At 46.4% G+C, this 19,116-nt stretch overlaps 1 protein-coding gene across 1 annotated transcript in view; it reads right to left on the bottom strand.

Annotated features, from left to right (window-relative positions):
• tnip1 (TNFAIP3 interacting protein 1) overlaps positions 1-19,116 on the bottom strand; it is an 82,623-nt gene that overhangs the window by 31,043 nt on the left and 32,464 nt on the right. Inside the window, exons 2-5 of the mRNA XM_043704213.1 lie at positions 14,017-14,224; positions 11,520-11,660; positions 7,773-7,858; positions 4,741-4,875 (exon numbers count right to left, since the gene is read on the bottom strand). Coding sequence (XP_043560148.1) covers positions 4,741-4,875; positions 7,773-7,858; positions 11,520-11,660; positions 14,017-14,185 — 531 coding nt within the window. The 5' untranslated portion in view covers positions 14,186-14,224. The remainder of the gene's footprint in view (positions 1-4,740; positions 4,876-7,772; positions 7,859-11,519; positions 11,661-14,016; positions 14,225-19,116) is intronic.

Raw genomic sequence — 19,116 nt, 5'->3', positions numbered from 1 at the left:
AATGAGGAAACTGGTGAAATCCGTGTTCATCCCTTGTGGTTGGAGGGTTCCTAGGCGGGAGATGAGGCGCTCTTCCTCCAACCGTCGTGTTGTTGTGGTCTGGCGATGGAGGAGTCCAAAGACCTGCATATCCTTGGTGGAGTGGGAGGGGGAGTTGAAATGTTGAGCCACAGGGTGGTTGGGTTGGTTGGTCCGGGTGTCCCAGAGGTGTTCTCTGAAACGCTCCGCAAGTAGGTTGGGATATCTGGTCAGCATGGACGGGTTGGACCGAAGGGTCTGTTTCCATACTGTACATCTCTATGACCCTTCTGCACTGCAGCAGCTTCTCACTGTTACAGGTAAACCCAACTGGAAAAGACCTGAACTGAGAGAACTAACCACTTCCCTGCCATTGTTAAACTAGTCACCAGCCCAGACATATCGGCACCTCTGCCTTTATGACCTTTCTTGAAAAGAACCAAGAGCAAAGTAACTTTCTTAAAGTGACAGCAGTGTCACAACTGCCACTGTGGGTGAGCCTAGAACCCGCTCAGCGGCAGTACCTACATCAGTCAAAGACCCAGCCAAAGCTTCGACACTGAGAATGGCTTTTCACAACATGTTCTCTCCTGCCCCTCACGTCAATATCTGACAAAAATAAACACAAAATTCACAAAAATGCACCGACTTTGGACACACCGCAATTGAGACACATCCGCTTTAAACTTTAAATTTGCGGCTGGAATCAAGTTCTATAAATAAATCAATAACTTCCCCCTCACAGGGAGAACTGCAAATGAAATCACTTCTAAATAACTGCCGTAGGGAGGTCCCTTTAAGAGTCTGGTTGATACCCCCAGCATCCCCACCCCGGTTACTTCATCCTGGAGTTTTGAGTGACCCAGTGTGCAACATACTCACTCATTAACAGTGAATACCATGACTCATCAATTACGCAAACACAAAGTTCCCAGAATTGACCCAGACTGATTCCAACCGACAATAAACGGTGTTGGCAGCACTGAGTTACGAAGAGAGATTGGATCAGTTAGGATCATATTCACTGGTATTTAGAAGATTGAAGGGGAATCTCAGAAACCTATAAAATTACAAAAGTGGGAACAGGAGTCGGCCAGATTAGAGTGGTGCTGGAAAAGCACAGCAGGTCAGGCAGCATCCGAGGAGCAGGAAAATCAACATTTCGGGCAAAAGCCTTTCTTCAGGAATCCTGATGAAGGGTTTTTGCCCGAAACATTGATTTTCCTGTTCCTCGGATGCTGCCTGACCTGCTGTGCTTTTCCAGCACCACTCTAATCTAGACTCTGATTTCCAGCCCTCACTTTTGCCTAACAGGAGTAGGCCATTCAGCCCATCAAGCCTGTTCCACTATTCAATGAGACTCTGACAGGTCTGTGACCTAACTCCATATACCCGCCTTTAGCCCATATCCCTTCATTTCTTTGCTTAAAAAATTATCTATCTCAGATTTAAAACTGATAGAGTATCCATGCTGATCCAAACCTCTCTCACTCTTGGGGGAGTAGAAATGCTCCCTAATGTCCCTCGGGAACGGTCCGGTCCTAATTCCCAGACTCTACCCTTCAGTTCCAGAATCCCCAAACAATGGGAACACTTTATCTTTATCTCCCCTGCCTTTTTTCTGTTAATATCTTGGAGACTTCAATCAGATCACCCCTTAACCTTCTAAATTCTAGAAAGAACAGGCCCAAGTTGTATAATTTTGCCTCATAACTTAACCCCTGAAATCTAGATGTCATTCTTGTAAATCTATGTTGCACTCCCTCCAAGACCAATCTATCCTTCCTAAGGTGTGACGCTCAGATCTGCTCACAGTGTGAACAGGGTTAGACAGAGGTAAAGAGAGTGGTGCTGGAAAAGCCTTTAGCCCATATCCCTTCATTTCTTTGCTTAAAAAATTATCTATCTCAGATTTAAAACTGATAGAGTATACATGCCGATCCAAACCTCTCTCACTCTTGGGGAAGTAGAAATGCTCCCTAATGTCCCTCGGGAATGGTCCGGTCCTAATTCCCAGACTCTACCCTTCAGTTCCAGAATCCCCAAACAATGGGAACACTTTATCTTTATCTCCCCTGCCTTTTCCTGTTAATATCTTGGAGACTTCAATCAGATCACCCCTTAACCTTCTAAATTCTAGAAAGAACAGGCCCAAGTTGTATAATTTTGCCTCATAACTTAACCCCTGAAATCTAGGTGTCATTCTTGTAAATCTATATTGCACTCCCTCCAAGACCAATCTATCCTTCCTAAGGTGTGACACACAGATCTGCTCACAGTGTGAACAGGGTTAGACAGAGGTAAAGAGAGTGGTGCTGGAAAAGCACAGCCGGTAAGGCAGCATCCGAGGAGCAGGAAAATCGATGTTTCGCACATAAACTCATTTCTGATGAAGGGTATATGCCCAAAACGTCAATTCCCCTCCTCCTCGGATGTTGCCTGACCGGCTGTGCTTTTCCAGCACCACACTCCTGACTTTGATCTCCAGCATCTGCAGTCCTCACTTTCTCCTAGACGGAGGTAAATACAGGAAGGGTGTTCCTGATGACTGGAGCATCCCGAACCAGGAGGGTCACAGTCCAAGGTAATGGGCATAGGCCATTTCAGACTGAGATGAGGAGAAACCCAGAGAGTGGGGAGGCCTGTGGAATTCTCTCTCACAGAAAACAGTTGAGGCCAAAACATTGAATGTTTTCAAGAAGGAGTTAGTTAGAGTTCTTACAGCTAAAGGGATCAAAGGGTATGGGGGGAGCAAGCAGGTCCGCGGACGGAGTTATAGAGCCTTAGAGCTGTACAGCACGGAAAATGACTCTTCGGTCCAACTCGTCCATGCCGACCAGTTATCCTAAATTAATCTAATCCCATTTGCTAGTACATCCTTCTAAACCCTTCCCACTCATTTGGATCACACAGTAGCGCATTGGTTAGCACTGTTGCCTCACAGCACCAGGGACCTGGGTTCATTTCCGGCCTCGGGCCACTGTGTGTGGAGTTTGCACATTCTCCCAGTGTCTGCACGGGTTTCCTCCAGTTTCCTCCCACAATCCAAAGGTGTGCAGGTTAGGTGAACTGACTGTGTTAAAATTGCCCATAGTGTTGAGGGATGTGTGGGTCAGGTGCATTAGTCAGGGGAAATGTACAGGAATGGATCTAGGTGGGACACTCCTTGGAGGGTCGGTGTGGACTTGTTGGGCCGAATGGCCTGTTTCCACACTGTAAAGCTTCTTTTGAATAGTGGAGGAGGCTTGAATGGCATTCGCCTGCTCCTACTTTCTTCGGTTTCTACGTTCTCTGAATCGATTGCTTAGATACAATGGAGGAAAATAGACTGAATGAATTTGCTTTTCTACCACATCTTTCCTGAGCTGAGGTGGCAGAGACTGTGGGATTGAACGGTGCTATTCAGGAGGCAACGGTGGATTCCTGCAGCGCATCCTCTGGCCAGTACACACTGCTGGTGGGTGGATGGGAGGTCGGACAATGCTGATGGGAGTGGTGCCAATCCAGCAGCTGATGGTACCGAGACTCGAGAGGGAGAAAAAAAACATTGTTGATGTTACACCCGAGTGAGAAGTGGGATTGCATACTACCTCAGATAACACCTTCCAAACCCACATCCACTTCCATCTGGAAGGTCAAGGGCAGCACATTTGCAGTACACCACCCCCTGCAAATCCCTCTCCAAGCCACTCACCATCCTGACTTGGAAATATACTGGCATAAATTCATTGGATCAAAATCCTGGAATTCCCTCCCTCAGGGCATTGTGGGTCAACGTGTAGACTGCAGCGGTTCAGGAAGGCAGCTCACCACCACCTTCCGAAGGCTGTGCATATAAATGAGGCAGTGTAAGCCATTCAGCCCGTTGAACCTTCTCTGCTATCCAGTAAGATCATGGCTGTCTTGATCACTCCACCTTTTTGCCTATGCCAGACAACGTTTCACCCACTTACACGCCAAGAATCTACCTACCTCTATTGTAAAAGCTTGCAAAAGGCTCTGCATCCACCACTTTCTGGGGAAAGGAGAGAGCCAACCCTCTGAGATAAGGTTTCTCCTCAGCCCCATCTTAAACGGACAACTCCTTGTTTTTGAACACTGACCTATAGTTCTAGATTCTCTCCACATCCACCCTGTCAGGTACCCACCGAATCCTTTGCGGTTCAATCAAGTCACCGCTTCCTCAGGAGCCTAAGGAAATTCAGCACGTCCACAATAACCCTTACCAACTTTTATAGATGCACCGTAGAAAGCGTCCTATCCGGATACACCACAGCTGGTTATGGCAACTGCTCTGCACAAGAACATAAGAAACTACAGAGAGTTGTGAACACAGCCCGGTCCATCACACAAACCAGACTTCTATCCATTGACTCCATCTGAACTTCCCATTGCTTCGGGAAAGCAGCCAACATCATTAAAGACCCCTCCCACCCCAGGTATACTCTTCCACCCTCTTCCATCAGGCAGAAAATACAAAAGTTTGAAAACATATCAACAGATTCAAGAGCAGCTTCTTCCCTGCTATTATCAGATGTTTGAACGGACTTCTCACACAGAGTGGATCTTTCTCTGTAGCTGCAACACTATATTCTGCATTCTGGCCTATCACCCTGATGTACTTACATGAGGTCTGATTTGTCTGGATAGCACGCAAAACAACACTTTTCACTGTATATCGGAACATGTGACAACAATAAATCAAATCAAATCAAATCTTACTGCCCGGGACACAAAAAGACCCCAATCCCGTGAAAAGATAGGGAGGGAAATACCAGAGTCACTCACCTCTGCCTGTTCTCCACTTGTATCTTTTTTGTCTTCTGCACTCACGACTTCAAACTCAGAGGATGAACCCTTCAAAACAAAACAGAATGACGACAAACTCTTACACATCGCTTAAAAAAAAAACAAAACCATTGGACGGAAAATTAGCCGCTCAATCCGCCTTGTGGGAAGGTCAGAGGTCGGAGAGTTTGATGCTGCTTCTGTCATATGTGAGGCAGCTCCTGGTGGAACAATCCCCGCGCACATTCACAAAAAAAGGGAGGGGCCGTTTGGTCCATCGTGTCCGTACTTTAACAATAGGATAGGAGTGGCAGCAGGCCATTCAGCCCCTCAGTACTGCTCCATCATTCAATACCATCCTGTCCTTTCAAACTCAGCAGCACTTTCCCACCAATTCCCCACATCCTTTGAGACATTTAGATTTCCAAAATGGACTTGAACCTTGAATGTACTTGACCAGCAATCACATAGAAACCTGGGGGGTGGGGGGGGTGTAGGTGCTATTCAGCCCCTCAACATTTCTCTGCCATTTTAGATCGCGGATGATGATCTAACCTCAATGCCGTGCTTCTGTGCTATCACCTTTTCTTTTGATATCCAAAAGAAATCCATCAATCTCTGTCCTGTTCAAAGATTGAACTTCCGTATCCATTGGAACTTCAAAGAATTCCAAAGATGTCCCACCCTCTGAGTGACGAAATTCCTCCTCATCTCAGTCCTCAAGGCGTGTGCCTTATTTTGAGGCTGCATCCCATTATTCTGGGCCCCACTGCCAGAGAAAACAACATTTCTGCATCCACCCCATTTACGCAAATAATTCAAAACTCGGCCCATCGAGCCTACTCCACCACTCAATAAGATCACAGTGGATCTGGTCTCAGATGTTGGAGATCACAGATCAAACCCCAGCATCTGTTCAGGGCTGATCCCTTTAAGGAGCAGTGCATTATAGAGTCTGTTCTCCCCCACTACAACGCTGCTCAGCATCGAGTTGTAAAGACTGAACGTCATTAATAAATGAAGCAAAAAAAAACAAACAGACAGGAGGAAAGTCTTTCTCACATAGTGAGTGGTTGGGGTCTGGAAGACCCTGCCCGAGTGTGGCGAAGGCAGGTTTGACTGAAACATTCAGAAGGGAATGTGGTCACTGATGTGAAAAGGATTGCACAGGGTAACTGAGAGAAGGCAGCACAGTGGCACTGGGTCAGATGGTCAGCACTGATACAATGGGCTGAATGGCCTTTTTCAGCATTGTAACAATTCTGTGGCTCACCAGTAGCAGAAACCTACTAGTAAATTCAAGGGCTAATATACAAAGAGATATACTGCTCAAGTTGTAGAAGACTCTGGTCAGACTGCAATGGGAATATTGTAAGCAGTTTTGGGCCCCATATCTAAGGGAGGATGTGCTGACCTTGAGGGGGGTCCAGAGGACGTTTACAACAAAGATCTCCATGATGAAGGGCTTGTCATATGAGGAGCGGTTGAGGAAACTGGGTTTCTCACCAATGGGGTTCAAAAGGATGTCGGGGAATCTAACTGAAACTTACAGAATACGGAGAGGCCTGGATAGAGTGGAACATGGAGAAGATGTTTCCATGAGTAAGAGAGACTAGGACCAGAGGGCACAGCCTCAGTGAAGGGAAGACCTTTTGAACTGGGATGAGAAGGAATTTCTTCAGCCAGAGGGTGGGGAATCTGTGGAACTCATTGCCACAGAGGCCTGTGGAGGCTGAGTTATTGAGTGTATTTAAGACAGAGATAGATCTGTTCTTGATTGGTAACGGGATCAAGGGTTATGGAGGAAAAAGCAGGAGAATGGGGTTGGGCAACACCACTCATGATCGAAAGGTGCAGCAGACTAGCTGGGCTGAATGGCTTGATTCTGCCCCAGTGTCTTGTGGCTCTGAGCTCCTTGACTTGCAGGTGGACAGATTGCATCATAAACTGATCCCATCTGTCCCCATAATGTAACTGTTTACAGCTCCAGTGGTAGTGTCCTCATCCCTGGACCAGGAGGTTCAGGTTCAAGTCCCAACTGCTCCAGACATGTGTAATAACATCTCTGAGCAGGACAGTTAGAAATATAGGAACAGCTCTTTCTGGCGTCTGAGGGGAGGCAACAAAGTCTTCAGTCTCTAAGCCAGGACCATCATTCACTGAAGGGACTGAGGGTTACAATACTGGGGAGGCGATGGCATAGAGGTATTATCACTGGACGGTTAATCCAGAGACCCAGGTAATGTTCTGGGGGTGCAGGTTCACAGCAGGTGGTGGAATTTGAATTCAGTGAAAGTCAGGAATTAAGAGTGAATCCATTATTGGAAAAGCCCATCTGGTTAACTCATGCCCTTTAGCAACGGAAACTGCCATCCTTACCTGGTCTGGTCTCAACATAATTATGGACCTTCAGCAATGAATTGCTCATAGTGTTCAGGTACGTGTGGGTTAGGTGCATTAGCCAGGAGTAAACGTAGAGTAATTGGGTAGGGGAATGGTCTGGGTGGGTTACTCTTTGGAGGGTCAGTGTGGACCTGTAGGGCCAAATGGCCTGTTTCCACACTGTAAGGGAACCTATGATTTCTGTGAGGACTGTTAGCTGCCCTCTGCGCAATTAGGGATGGGCAATAAATGCTGGCCGAGCCAGTGACAACCTCAATTCATTTTAAAAAATTCAGAACCTCAGCATGGATTGGACGTATAGGACAGCAAGGGGGAGGGGTCAGGGAGCCAGTGAATGAGATGTGACATCATGGTGGTTCGGTCTTTATCAGTGGAAGGAGAGGTGGGGGAGACAAGGACAGGGTTGGAACTGGGGAAAGTTCAGAGGGCAGGAGACCCTGGAAAATCATGGGGAGTAGGAGAGGGAGAGATTGGAGCCATTGGGTGAGGGTTCAGAGACTCAATACCTAAAACCATCAGACAGACAGCAACAGGAGCAGAGCCTCAGAGGGACTGGCACTCACACTAGATGAAGCCTTCACTTCAGCCTTGGCCTCTTCCACCAGCGTGCCACGTTTGTCCGACTCACTTTGATGTTGGTGACCAGAAGCTGGAAGAGAATCCAAAACAAGCAAAAGGCTATGTTAACATTAGACACCAAACTCTTTCATTAGAAGCAATACACAGGTTATTCTGTAAGGAGAAAGTGAGGACCGCAGATGCTGGAGATCAGTCAAAAAGCAACCGTAAGAAGTGCAGATGCCATAAACCAGAGATAAAAATAGAAACGACTGGAAATGCTCGGTGGGTCTGGCATCATCTGTGAAGAGAAAGCAATTATAACACTCAGAACTGATGGTAGCTCGGAAAATGTTGGGTTATAAGCAGAAGATAGGGTGGGGTGAGGGGGTAATGAGTAAATGATAGGTGGGGATAGAGCCCAAAGAGAGAGAACAGTTGGACAGACAAAGGAATGGATAGCGATCTGGCTAGGAGGGTGGATAGCCATTAGTGGGGACTTGTTCGTGGCTAACAATGGGTAGGTGTACAATAGCAGACCATGTGATAGCAAGGCCTGGTGTGTGGGGTTTGGGTTAAGGACATGGGAGAGCTCAAGCCTTAAAGTTATTGAACTTGATATTGAGTCTGGAAGGCTGCAGGGTGCTCAGGTGGAGACTGAGCTTTGCTGCAGCACTGCAGCAAGCCTGAGACAGAGACGTCGGCCAGAGATGTTTGCATTCTGTGAGGAACATTTGTGACACGCATGGGAACTGGATAGAGGCCACAGAAGGGAAGCGCGGGATTTTAGACCACAAGAGAAAGAAGCCGAAGAAGGCCATTCAGCCCATCACGTCTGCTCCACCATTCAATCATGGCTGATGTTTCTCAACTCCCATTCTCCTGCCTTCTCCCCGCAATCCTTGATCCCCTGACCAATCAAGAATCTCTGCCTTAAACACTGTCAATGCCTTGGCCTCCACAGCCCTCTGCAGCAATGAGTTCCACAGATTCCCCACCCTCTGGGACTGAATAGTCTCTCAGACCAAAGCAGCAAGGGAGCCAACGAAATCTAGGGCAAAGGTAATTGCCTTTTTTTTTTAAAGCTTCACATGAAAATGTGGGTGTTGCCAACGAAGCCACCATGTATGGGGATTTATTCTTAACTCGCCTTGGGACAGGAGGTGGTGAACTGGCTTCTTGAACCACTGACCTCCAGGGTGGGCACACTCTCACAGCCATTAAGGAGGGAATTGCTGAATCTACAGAACTCCAGCTCCAGGGATTTGCAACATCAGACCGGCAGCAGTTGTCTGGATTTCCTGTTTGTTCTCTGAGATAGTTCAGCAGGCAGTGTGTTTTGGAACCAGAGGGCAGGTTCTATTAGAGTTGTGTTGTGTCATGTAACCAGATTAATTATTCGTCAAAAAGTGTGGCGCTGGAAAAGCGCAGCCAGTCAGGTAGCATCTGAGAAGCAGGAGAGTCAACGTTTCTGATTAATTATTAACCTCACAGTAAACGCAACTGAGACAGTAGCAAGCACAATAAACTCAAACAAGGATTAAACCTCCAGCAGAGGCTGATGGCCTAATGATATTATCATTAGATGATTAATCCAGAGAGGAGAAAGGTGATGGCTGCAGATGTTGGAGATCAGAGTTACGACTGTGGTGCTGGAAAAGCACAGCAGGTCAGGCAGCATCCAAGGAGCAGGAAAATCGACGTTTCGGGCAAAAGCCCTTCATCAGGAATGAGGCTCCGGCCTGAAACATTGATTCTCCTGCTCCTCGGACACTACCTGACCTGCTGTGCTTTCCCAGCACCACACTCTCAACTCAATTAATCCAGAGGCTCAGGCAATGTTCTGGGGACCCCCATTCAAATCCCACTGCGGCAGATGCTGGAATTTACTTTCAATAAAAATTCTGGAATTAAAAAAGTCTAATGATGGCCATGAAAGTATCGTCGATTGTTGGGGGAAAAGACCCATCTGGTTCACTAGTGTCTTTCAGGAAAGGAATCTGCCCCCTTCTTGGTCTGGGTTACACGTGACTCCAGTCCCACACAACATGCTGGACTCTTAACCGGCCTATAGCCAATTATAAACAGACATGCAAGGACTCCATTTACACCTCTCGTTGCCGTGGTAAGGATGTCGGCAAAGAGCTCTCCCCTTGCGGTAATGCTCTCTTCCCTCAGGCAGAAGATACAGAGGCTTCGTACACACACCAACAGATTCAAGAACAGCTTCTTCCCTGCCATTACAAACTGCTGAATGGACGTCTCTAACTTCAATTAAACATTGATGTTGCTTTGTGCCCCTCCTGTGTAGCTATAACCTTGTATACCTCGCTCTATCTAAGCGCCGTGATCTGTACGTCCTGGTTTGCTGTGATCTACCTGTACTGCTCGCAAAACAAAACTTTTCACTGTACTCAGGTACATGTGATTTCAATAAACCAAATCAAAGTTATTAAATTCTGCGCTAGCCACAGATGCTCACAACCCATGAAATGAATAAAAACAAAAGCTTACATTCAGTTTGAAAGGGAGATGATTGCGTTTAAGAGGCGGGAAACCGCACAACCTGTAAAAAATACCTAGATGAGCACTTGAAATGTCAACATTCAAAGCTATGAGACTAGTGTGGGAAAGTGGGACTTGTATCAATAACAGTAAATTTATAGCAGGACAGAAGTAATGGGCTGAAATGCCTCTTCTATCCTGGATGATTCTGTGATAATGGAAGAGTTAGAAGATTGGCCGGCTGGCAGAAAACAGAGTTTGCAAAAACAGGCCTTTGTCTGAGTGGCAGGACGTCGGAGTAGATTCCACAGGGGCCTGTGCTAGGGACTCAACTCTTTACAATTTACATTCATGACTTAGATAAAGGGAACGAAGGCATGTGATCTAAAATCACAGAAAACATGTAGGGAGGTAGGACAGCACGTTGTGAAGCCCATAATCAGGAAGGTAGGTATTGATCGGTTGAGTGCACGGGTGAAAGCCAATCAGATGGGTTAGACTGTGGGAAAACATGAAGGTTTACACTTTAGTAGAAATGATGAAAATACTGAGTATTCCTTAAATGGAGAACTGTGGAACTCTGAGGTGCAGAGGGGTTTAGATATTCAATGCATGAATTACAAAAAAGTATGATAAAATAAAATGCAGGGACAGCACAGAATTAAAAAGGTGAATGAGGATAAAAGATCCCTAATGATCCTTGAAGTGGAGGCATTGGTGTTGGACTGGGTTGGACAAAGTCAGAAGTCACATGACTCCAGGTTATAGTTCAAAAGGTTTATTTGAAATCCCAAGCTTTCGGAGCGCTGCCCCTTTATCAGGGGAAGTGGAGGGAAGGGCACAGACACATGCCTGATGAAGGAGCAGCGCTCAGAAAGCTTGGGATTTCAAATAAAAATATTGGACTGGAACCTGGTGTCATGTGGCTTCTGACTGACTGACCTTGTCAGAAGTACATGTGGAAAGGATGTTTCCTCTTGTGGGTCAGTCTGGAATTAGGGGGCATGGCTTTATCATGAAGAGGTGTACATATTATAACAGCTTCTAATCCTTCAGAGGGGCTTGTGTGCGTGAGAGAATCAGATTGCAAGAAGTCAGGAAGATAGAGAAAAGGCCTCAGGCTGCAGATTTTGAAAAGAAATTAATCAGAAATTGACTCATGAATCATGAGGAAATGTCATTGATCAGGGAACGATTCCTCTTTCATATTGGACAGAGCGTGATAGCAGGTTTGTGTTGTTTCATACCTTGTGCATCACTGGTCAGAGCCGGGCCATTTATTTCCTGAGCTGATAGACTTGTTGATTTCAGAGAATCCTGGCGGGCCAGCTCCTCCACCTTCTGTCGCAACTTCAATGCTTCAGCCTGAGATTCCTCCAACAGGTTTCCTGGGGCACAGAATCATTGCACAGAAATCACACACTCAGCCACCGCAGTGAAAAGCAGGAGAGCTCAGGCAGTCAGTGGGGGGAAACGAAGAAAGCCATTCGGCCCATCAAACACCCTCCTGTGTACACCCTGCCCTATCAAAGAATCACAAAGGGAGGCCATTCAGTCCATTGTATCTGTGCTGGCCCTTCAGAAGTACATCTCACTTAGCGTCACTCTCCTGTCTTCTCTCAGTGCATCTTCACATTTCCTCATAAAAACACGGAAAATAGAAGCAGTTGGCCATTCAGCCCTTGGAGTCTGCTCCACCATTCAATATGATCATGGCTGATCATCTAACTCCATCCCCTGTTCCTGCTTTTGTCCCATACAGAGTCGTAGAGATGTATATCACAGAAACAGAACCTTCGGTCCAACTCATCCATACCGACCAGATATCCTAAATTAATCTAGTCCCATTTGCCAGCACTTGGCCCATATCCCTCTAAACCCTTCCTATTCATATACACATCCAGATGCCTTTTAAATGTTGCAATTGTACCAGCCTCCATTTCCCCTGGCAGCTCATTCCATACACGTACCACCCTCTGCGTGAAAAAGTTGTCCCTTCAGTCCTTTCTATATCTTTTCCCTCTCACCCTAAACCTATGCCCCTCTAGTTCTGGACTCCCCCACTCCAGGGAAAAGACCTTGTCTATTTACCCTATCCATGTCCCTCATGATTTTATAAATTTCTATAAGGTCGCCCCTCAGCCTCTGACATTCCAGGGAAAACAGCCTCAACCTATTCAGCCTCTTTCTATACCTCAAACCCTCCAACCCTGGCAACATCCTTGTAAATGTTTTCTGAACCCTTTCAAGTTTCACAACATCCTTCCTAGAAGAGGGAGACCAGAATTGTATGCAATATTCCAACAGTGGCCTAACCAATGACCTGTACAGCCGCAACATGACCTCCCAACTCCTGTACTCAATACTCTGATTGATAAAGGAAAGCATACCAAACGCCTTCTTCACTATCCTATCTACCGGCAACTCCACTTTCAAGGAGCTATGAACCTGCACTCCAAGGTCTCTTTGTTCAGCAACACTCCTGAGGACCTTATCATTAAGTGTGTAAGTTCTTCCCTTTCTAATTCAATATCTCACATTTATCTAAATTAAACTTCAGCTGCCACTCCTCGGCCCATCTGATCAAGATCCTGTTATACTCTGAGGTAATCTTCTTTGCTGTCCTCCTTTGGTCCACTACTACATCTAACTTCTGTTTAAAAACATTCAATGTTTTGGCCTCAACCACGTTCTGTGATAGAGAATCCCACAGGCTCCCCACTTTCTGGGTGAAGACTTTCTCCTCATCTCAATCTGAAATGGCCTACCCTGTATCCTCAGTCTGGGACTCCTGGTTCTGGACTCCCCAGCTGTCCTTCCTGTGTTCACGTTAACGTTTCAGGTCTGTGACATTTCATCGGGACTGGGAAAAGTTAGAGATGTAATAGGCACCTGGCAAGTGGGGAGTGGGGCAGCCCAGAGGAAGGCTCTGGATACAGTGGAAGGCAGGAGCTATCACATGACAGACGTTCTAGAGGTCCGGAGTTAGAGAAATGGTGATGAGGCAGGCAGGGAGAAAGAAAAAGGATGTAGTTCTGTTGATTAAAAGGAAACAAAGCAGGCAAAGAGAAAGGAGACAGTAGAGTTTGGCAGGGGGTGTGGACACAGAGTTTGAGTGGAGACCAGAGGCAGTGCTGTGCTGAGGTTAAAGATATGGCGTCCTGCTCCTTGAGCTCACACTGAGCCACATGGGGATAGTGTTGCATGCCGAGGGCAGAAACATCTGACCCACAATAAGGCCCCGAGCTCAGAGGACAGGCCAATGGGAGCCTGGGGCCATCAACTGCAGACAGAATGGAGGTGTCACTCCAGGCCATTCAACCCATACCAGAGTATGTCACAGACACAAGCAAATGAGCAAGCTAGAGGGGCAGGACAGACAGTGGGAGCACAGAACAGGGCAAGCACAGGACAGAGTGAGAGCACGCATGAGTGTGAAAGAGTGAGAGAGAGCAAGAGTAAGTGTGTGAGAGAGCGAGTGTGAAAGAGTGCGAATGAGTGAGCATGAGACAGCACACAATGAGTTCATGAATTATTTATCCCTGGCCCTCAGTTCGTCAGTACTAACCAGCTACTCAACTGCAGAGGCAGTGCCCTGTGTCATCTCACTTGCACCAGCACACACACACCCAGTGGGGTATAATTTGCCCTCAACAGCCCAGAATTGACTGGAGTCTTGATGTCGTTCAAGTTGTGCAATAAAACTGTCAAAAAAACAAATGGAATGATCGAGAGAGTTATTACCTAAACTCCTCAAGCCTTTCATCCTCTCCTTCAGCACCTGGTTTTCTTCCACCAGTTGCTGGTAGGAAATGGAATCGATAACCTCGGGCTCGCTGCTGACATCACTCATTCGTAAACGGCTGCTCCCACCAGGGTCATAGATACGATACGGGACTTGTCCATCCATCATCTGTCTTTGCTCTTCATCCACTTCAACTCCTTCCCTTCACTGGAATCAAACAGCGCTGTCAGCAACTCAACACAGTGCAAAACAAATTTCATTTCTACAAACATTCACACTTTTCAGAGGGCTGGCAATACGACCATCTCACTGTCCTAATCCATACACACGCACAGACAGACATACGCACAAACTCAGACAGACATACACCCCCATCCAACCTCTGCACACTGTCTCACACACACTACTCTATTCAAATCACACAAAGGTCATACCACGCCAGCCACTGTTGCAGTAAATCTCAGTAAATACCCACTCTCCCATCTGTTAGGGGCCTAGTGACGACTTGACATTTAAAAAAAAAGACTGAGTTGAAATTCTCAAATGGCTAGATCAGATTCAAACTCCAGATTCTCTGGGTTATGAGTCTTGGAACCTACCGCGGATATTGCTGTCCCCTTTACTGAGGGGGTTAAATTCCATTAAAGCACTGACACTCTGCAGGGCTGTACTTGAGAAGGAGGCCAGTGATTGGACACAGACATCCGAGACCAAAACAGCATGTGGGGGGGGGACCCAACACTGACAAGTTCCTCAAAGTTAGATTAATTTGATAACCCGTTTCAAGGGAAGGGGAAGGAATTAATCAGAACAAGGCAAACCTAACGGTGGTGAGTGCAGCCTGATGGATGGTCACTGCATCATTTAAAAGACTGACTAACAGGCTATTACAACGTCAGAGATATCTGACACAGCCCAGTGACTGGGAAAGTGTCACAGGTTCATGTCCGGGTCAATGCAAAGGCAGCTGAACTTGGAATGTCCGGCTTGAGTTCCCAGAATCAGCCTCTGAACAATAATATAAATGAGATTACAAAACTTGCTGTCAATAAATTTCCACTCGGAGGAGATGGTCACGAGGAAACCCAGAATTCAGCGTGAACATCATTCCCTAGAGTTTACATCAACGCTTTGGATGTGAACGTGGGAGGTTTAGTTAGTAAGTTTGCAGATGACACCAACATCGGAGGTGTAACGGTCAGCGAAGAAGGTTACCTCGGAGTACAATGGGACCTTGATCAGATGGGCCAATGGACTAATGAGTGACAGATAGAGTTTAATTCAGATAAATGCGAGGTGCTGCATTTTGGAAAGGGAAATCTTAGCAGGACTTATACACTTAATGGTAAGGTCCTAGGGAGTGTTGCTGAACAAAGAGACCTTGGAGTGCAGGTTCATAGCTCCTTGAAAGTGGAGTCACAGGTAGATAGGATAGTGAAGGCAGCATTTGGTATGTTTTCTTTTATTGGTCAGAGTATTGAGTACAGGAGTCGGAAGGTCATGTTGCAGCTATATTGGATGTTGGTTAGGCCACTTTTGGAATATTGTGTTCAGCTCTGGTCTCCTTCCCATCAGAAAGATGTTGTGAAACTTGAAAGAATTCAGAGAACATTTACAAGGATGTTGTCAGGGTTGGAGGATTTGAGCTACAGGGAGAGGCTGAACAGGCTGGGGCTGTTTTCCCTGGAGCGTCAGAGGCTGAGGAGTGACCTTATAGAGGTATATAAAATCATGAGGGGCATGGAGAGGGTGCATAGTCAAGATCTTTTCCCCAGGGTAGGGGAGTCCAAAACAAGTGGGCACAGGTTTATGGCGAGAGGTGAAAGATATCAAAGGGACCTAAGTGGCAACTTTTTTTATGCAGAGGGTCGTACGTGTATGGAATGAGCTGCCAGAGGATGTGGTGGAGGCTGGTACAATAACAATTAAAAGGCATCTGGATGGGTATATGAATAGGAAGGGTTTGGAGGGATATGGGCCAAGTGCTGGCAAAATGGGACTAGATTGGATTGGGATATCTGGTTGGCATGGACGAGTTGGACCGAAGGGTCTGTTTCCATGCTGTACATCTGTATGTGACATTGTGGAAGCTGCTATCATGGGGAGTGGTTGTGGTGAACAGTGTTGATGCATTTACAGGGAAAGTGGAGCTAATGGGTGGGGGTCAGGGGATATAAAAGGCAGAAGATGGTCTGAAATGATGTATTGTCTGAAAAAAAAGGGTGGCAGAAACAGATAGTAACTTTCAAACAATAAAAGGAACTGGATAAGTCCAATTTGAGATGGTGTGAATGTCTATCTGTTGGGAAAGGGGGTGAAATGGGGCTTTGGTAAAGAGCAGTGGAAGTGCCGCTCATAAGATAGTACAAGCACAAGGATTGAATGGCCTCCTTTAATGCTATCCCTGCCAATTGTAAACCCAAAGCTAATGAGGACGCTACTCTGGAGTATTAATGACTGCCCTGATTTAGTTGGGCTGAATGGCCTCTTGTGAATACAGAGGCAGAGATGTGCATTTTAGAACTCTTTTTTAAAAGTGTGTTTGAAGCATAACTTTTCCAGTGATATCGGAGGGTGACCCAACTCCTGGAGATAATTGGATTCGGTAATATTTGGCTGCAAAACAGGGAGAGTTATTTCCAAACAAAGGGTCTGTTTGCATGCTCTGTGACTCTGGTTCTGAGCTACCCAAGTCCTTATCTGAGCAGCCTCAGCAGTAAACTGCCCTCTCACATCACAGCATTGACGCTAAGTCCTACCATCAAACTCCAGCACATTGTCCAGGCTGGCATTCCCAGTGCACACTGACGGTGGGCGATGTGTTTAACACGCACAGTATGTTGGGTGGGCCCGTCAACATTTCTCAAAACTGAAAGAGCTGCAGGTGCTGGGAATCAGAAACAAAAACGAAGTTGCTGGAAAAGCTTAACAAGTCTGGCAGCATCTCTGAAGAGAAATCAGAGTTAACGTTTCAGGTCCAGGTTCTGAGGAAGAGAACCAGGCCCGAAACATTAACTCCGATTTCTCTCTGCCAGACCTGCTGAGATTTTGCAGCAATTTCTGTTTCTGTGTCAGAATTTCTTCCTACTTTGGCTCCTTCGCCCCGCAGGCTAGTCATCGCAGCACCTCCGTACAAATACCGAGAGAACATTACAGTCAGTGAAACCCATGAGTCAATGGCATCAGAGTCACCACCCACACCAAAGCAGCTGAGGACAGGGCTCAAGTGTGTGTACATTCAGAAATCTCATTGCTCACCAGGGAGGCCATTGGCCCGTCAAACTGGTGCTAGCTCTTCAGCTGGGGGGGGGGGGGGGGGGGTTTAAACCGGTCATTTTCTTCACCTCACTGTGTATTGTCAGTTCTTAATTCATACAATCCCGACAGTGTGAAACAGGCCCTTCGACCCAACAAGTCCACACTGACCCTCTGAAGAGTAACCCACCCAGATGCATTCACCTACCCTATTATCCTATATTTACCCCTGACTAATGCACTTAACTAACACATCCCTGAACACTACAGGCAATTTAGCTTGGCCAATCCACCCAAACCTGCACATCTTTGGACTGTGGGAGGAAACCGGAGCACCTGGAAGAAACCCACGCAGACATGGGGAGAATGTGCAAACTCCACATGGTCATCCGATGTCTGTGTGGGACTTGCACAGTGTCCCAAGGCTGGAATCGAATCTGGGACCCTCGTGCTGTGAGGCAGCAGTGCTAACCACTGAGCCACCGTGGCACCCTTTCTGGGAGACAAACCGTTTCCAACTAGTTGGGGTAGTTTGCCACCACCTACTGAGAAGCTGCTTCTGTCTTGAGGGCAGATAAATCTAATCTAATACGTAGCTGATTGCATGATAACAACCAGGTACAAGTTACCCTAATAAAAGCCTAATCGCTAGACTATTAATTTCGAGACTCACGTAATGTTTTGAGGATATGGATTCCCACCATGGCTGGTGACCTTGGATACAAGGCTTCATTCAATAAGATCCTAAGACGTTCGGGATATAGGAACAGGGGAATGCCATTCAGCCCACTGTGTCTGCACTGCCATTTAATGAAATAATGGTTGATCATCTTTTGTTGGGTTACGGAGTCAAAGTGGGAGACAGGGTTAAGTGAAATATCAAGAGGGTAGTTATAGTAGGGGATTTTAACTTTCCAAACATCGACTGGGACTGACATAGTGTTAAAGGTTAAGATGGAGAGGAATTTTTTAAGTGTGTACAAGACAATTTTCTGATTCAGTATGTGGATGTACCTACAAGAGAAGGTGCAAACTTGACCTACTCTTGGGAAATAAGGCAGGGTAGGTGACTGAGATGTCAGTGGGGGAGCACTCTGGGACCAGCGAGTATAATTCTATTCGTTTTAAAATATAGTGATGGAAAAGGATAGACCAGATCTAAAAGTTGAAGTTCTAAATTGGAGATCGGCCAATTTTGACGGTATTAGGCAAGAACATTCGAAAGTTGATTGGGAGCAGATATTCAAAGGCAAAGGGACTGCTGGAAAATGGGAAGCCTTCAGAAATGAGATAATTAGAATCCAGAGAAAGTATATTCCTGTCAGGGTGAAAGGGAAGGCTGGTAGGTATAGGGAATGCTGGATGACTAAAGAAATTGAGGTGGAAATGTGTTGCTGGAAAAGCGCAGCAGGTCAGGCAGCATCCAAGGATTCCTGAAGAAGGGCTCATGCCGGAAACGTCGATTCTCCTGCTCCTTGGATGCTGACTGACCTGCTGCGCTTATCCAGCAACACATTTTCAGCTCTGATCTCCATCATCTGCAGTCCTCACTTTCTCCTAAAGAAATTGAGGGTTTGGTTAAGAAAAAGAAGGAAGCATATGTCAGGTATAGACAGGATAGATCGAGTGAATCCTTAGGAGACTATAAAGGAAGTAGGAGTATACTTAAGAGGGAAATCAGGAGGGCAAAAAGGGGACATGAGATAGCTTTGGCAAATAGAATTAAGGAGAATCCAAAGGGTTTTTACAAATATATTAAGGACAAAAGGGTAACTAGGGAGAGAATAGGGCCCCTCAAAGATCAGCAAGGCGGCCTTTGTGTGGAGCCACAGAAAATGGGGGAG

This window comes from Chiloscyllium plagiosum, chromosome 14 (genome assembly GCF_004010195.1).
Source record: "Chiloscyllium plagiosum isolate BGI_BamShark_2017 chromosome 14, ASM401019v2, whole genome shotgun sequence".
In the NCBI taxonomy this organism is placed as follows: domain Eukaryota; kingdom Metazoa; phylum Chordata; class Chondrichthyes; order Orectolobiformes; family Hemiscylliidae; genus Chiloscyllium; species Chiloscyllium plagiosum.
Note: the sequence above shows the minus strand (reverse complement) of the source record. Positions and strands in the feature narration are given on the sequence as shown.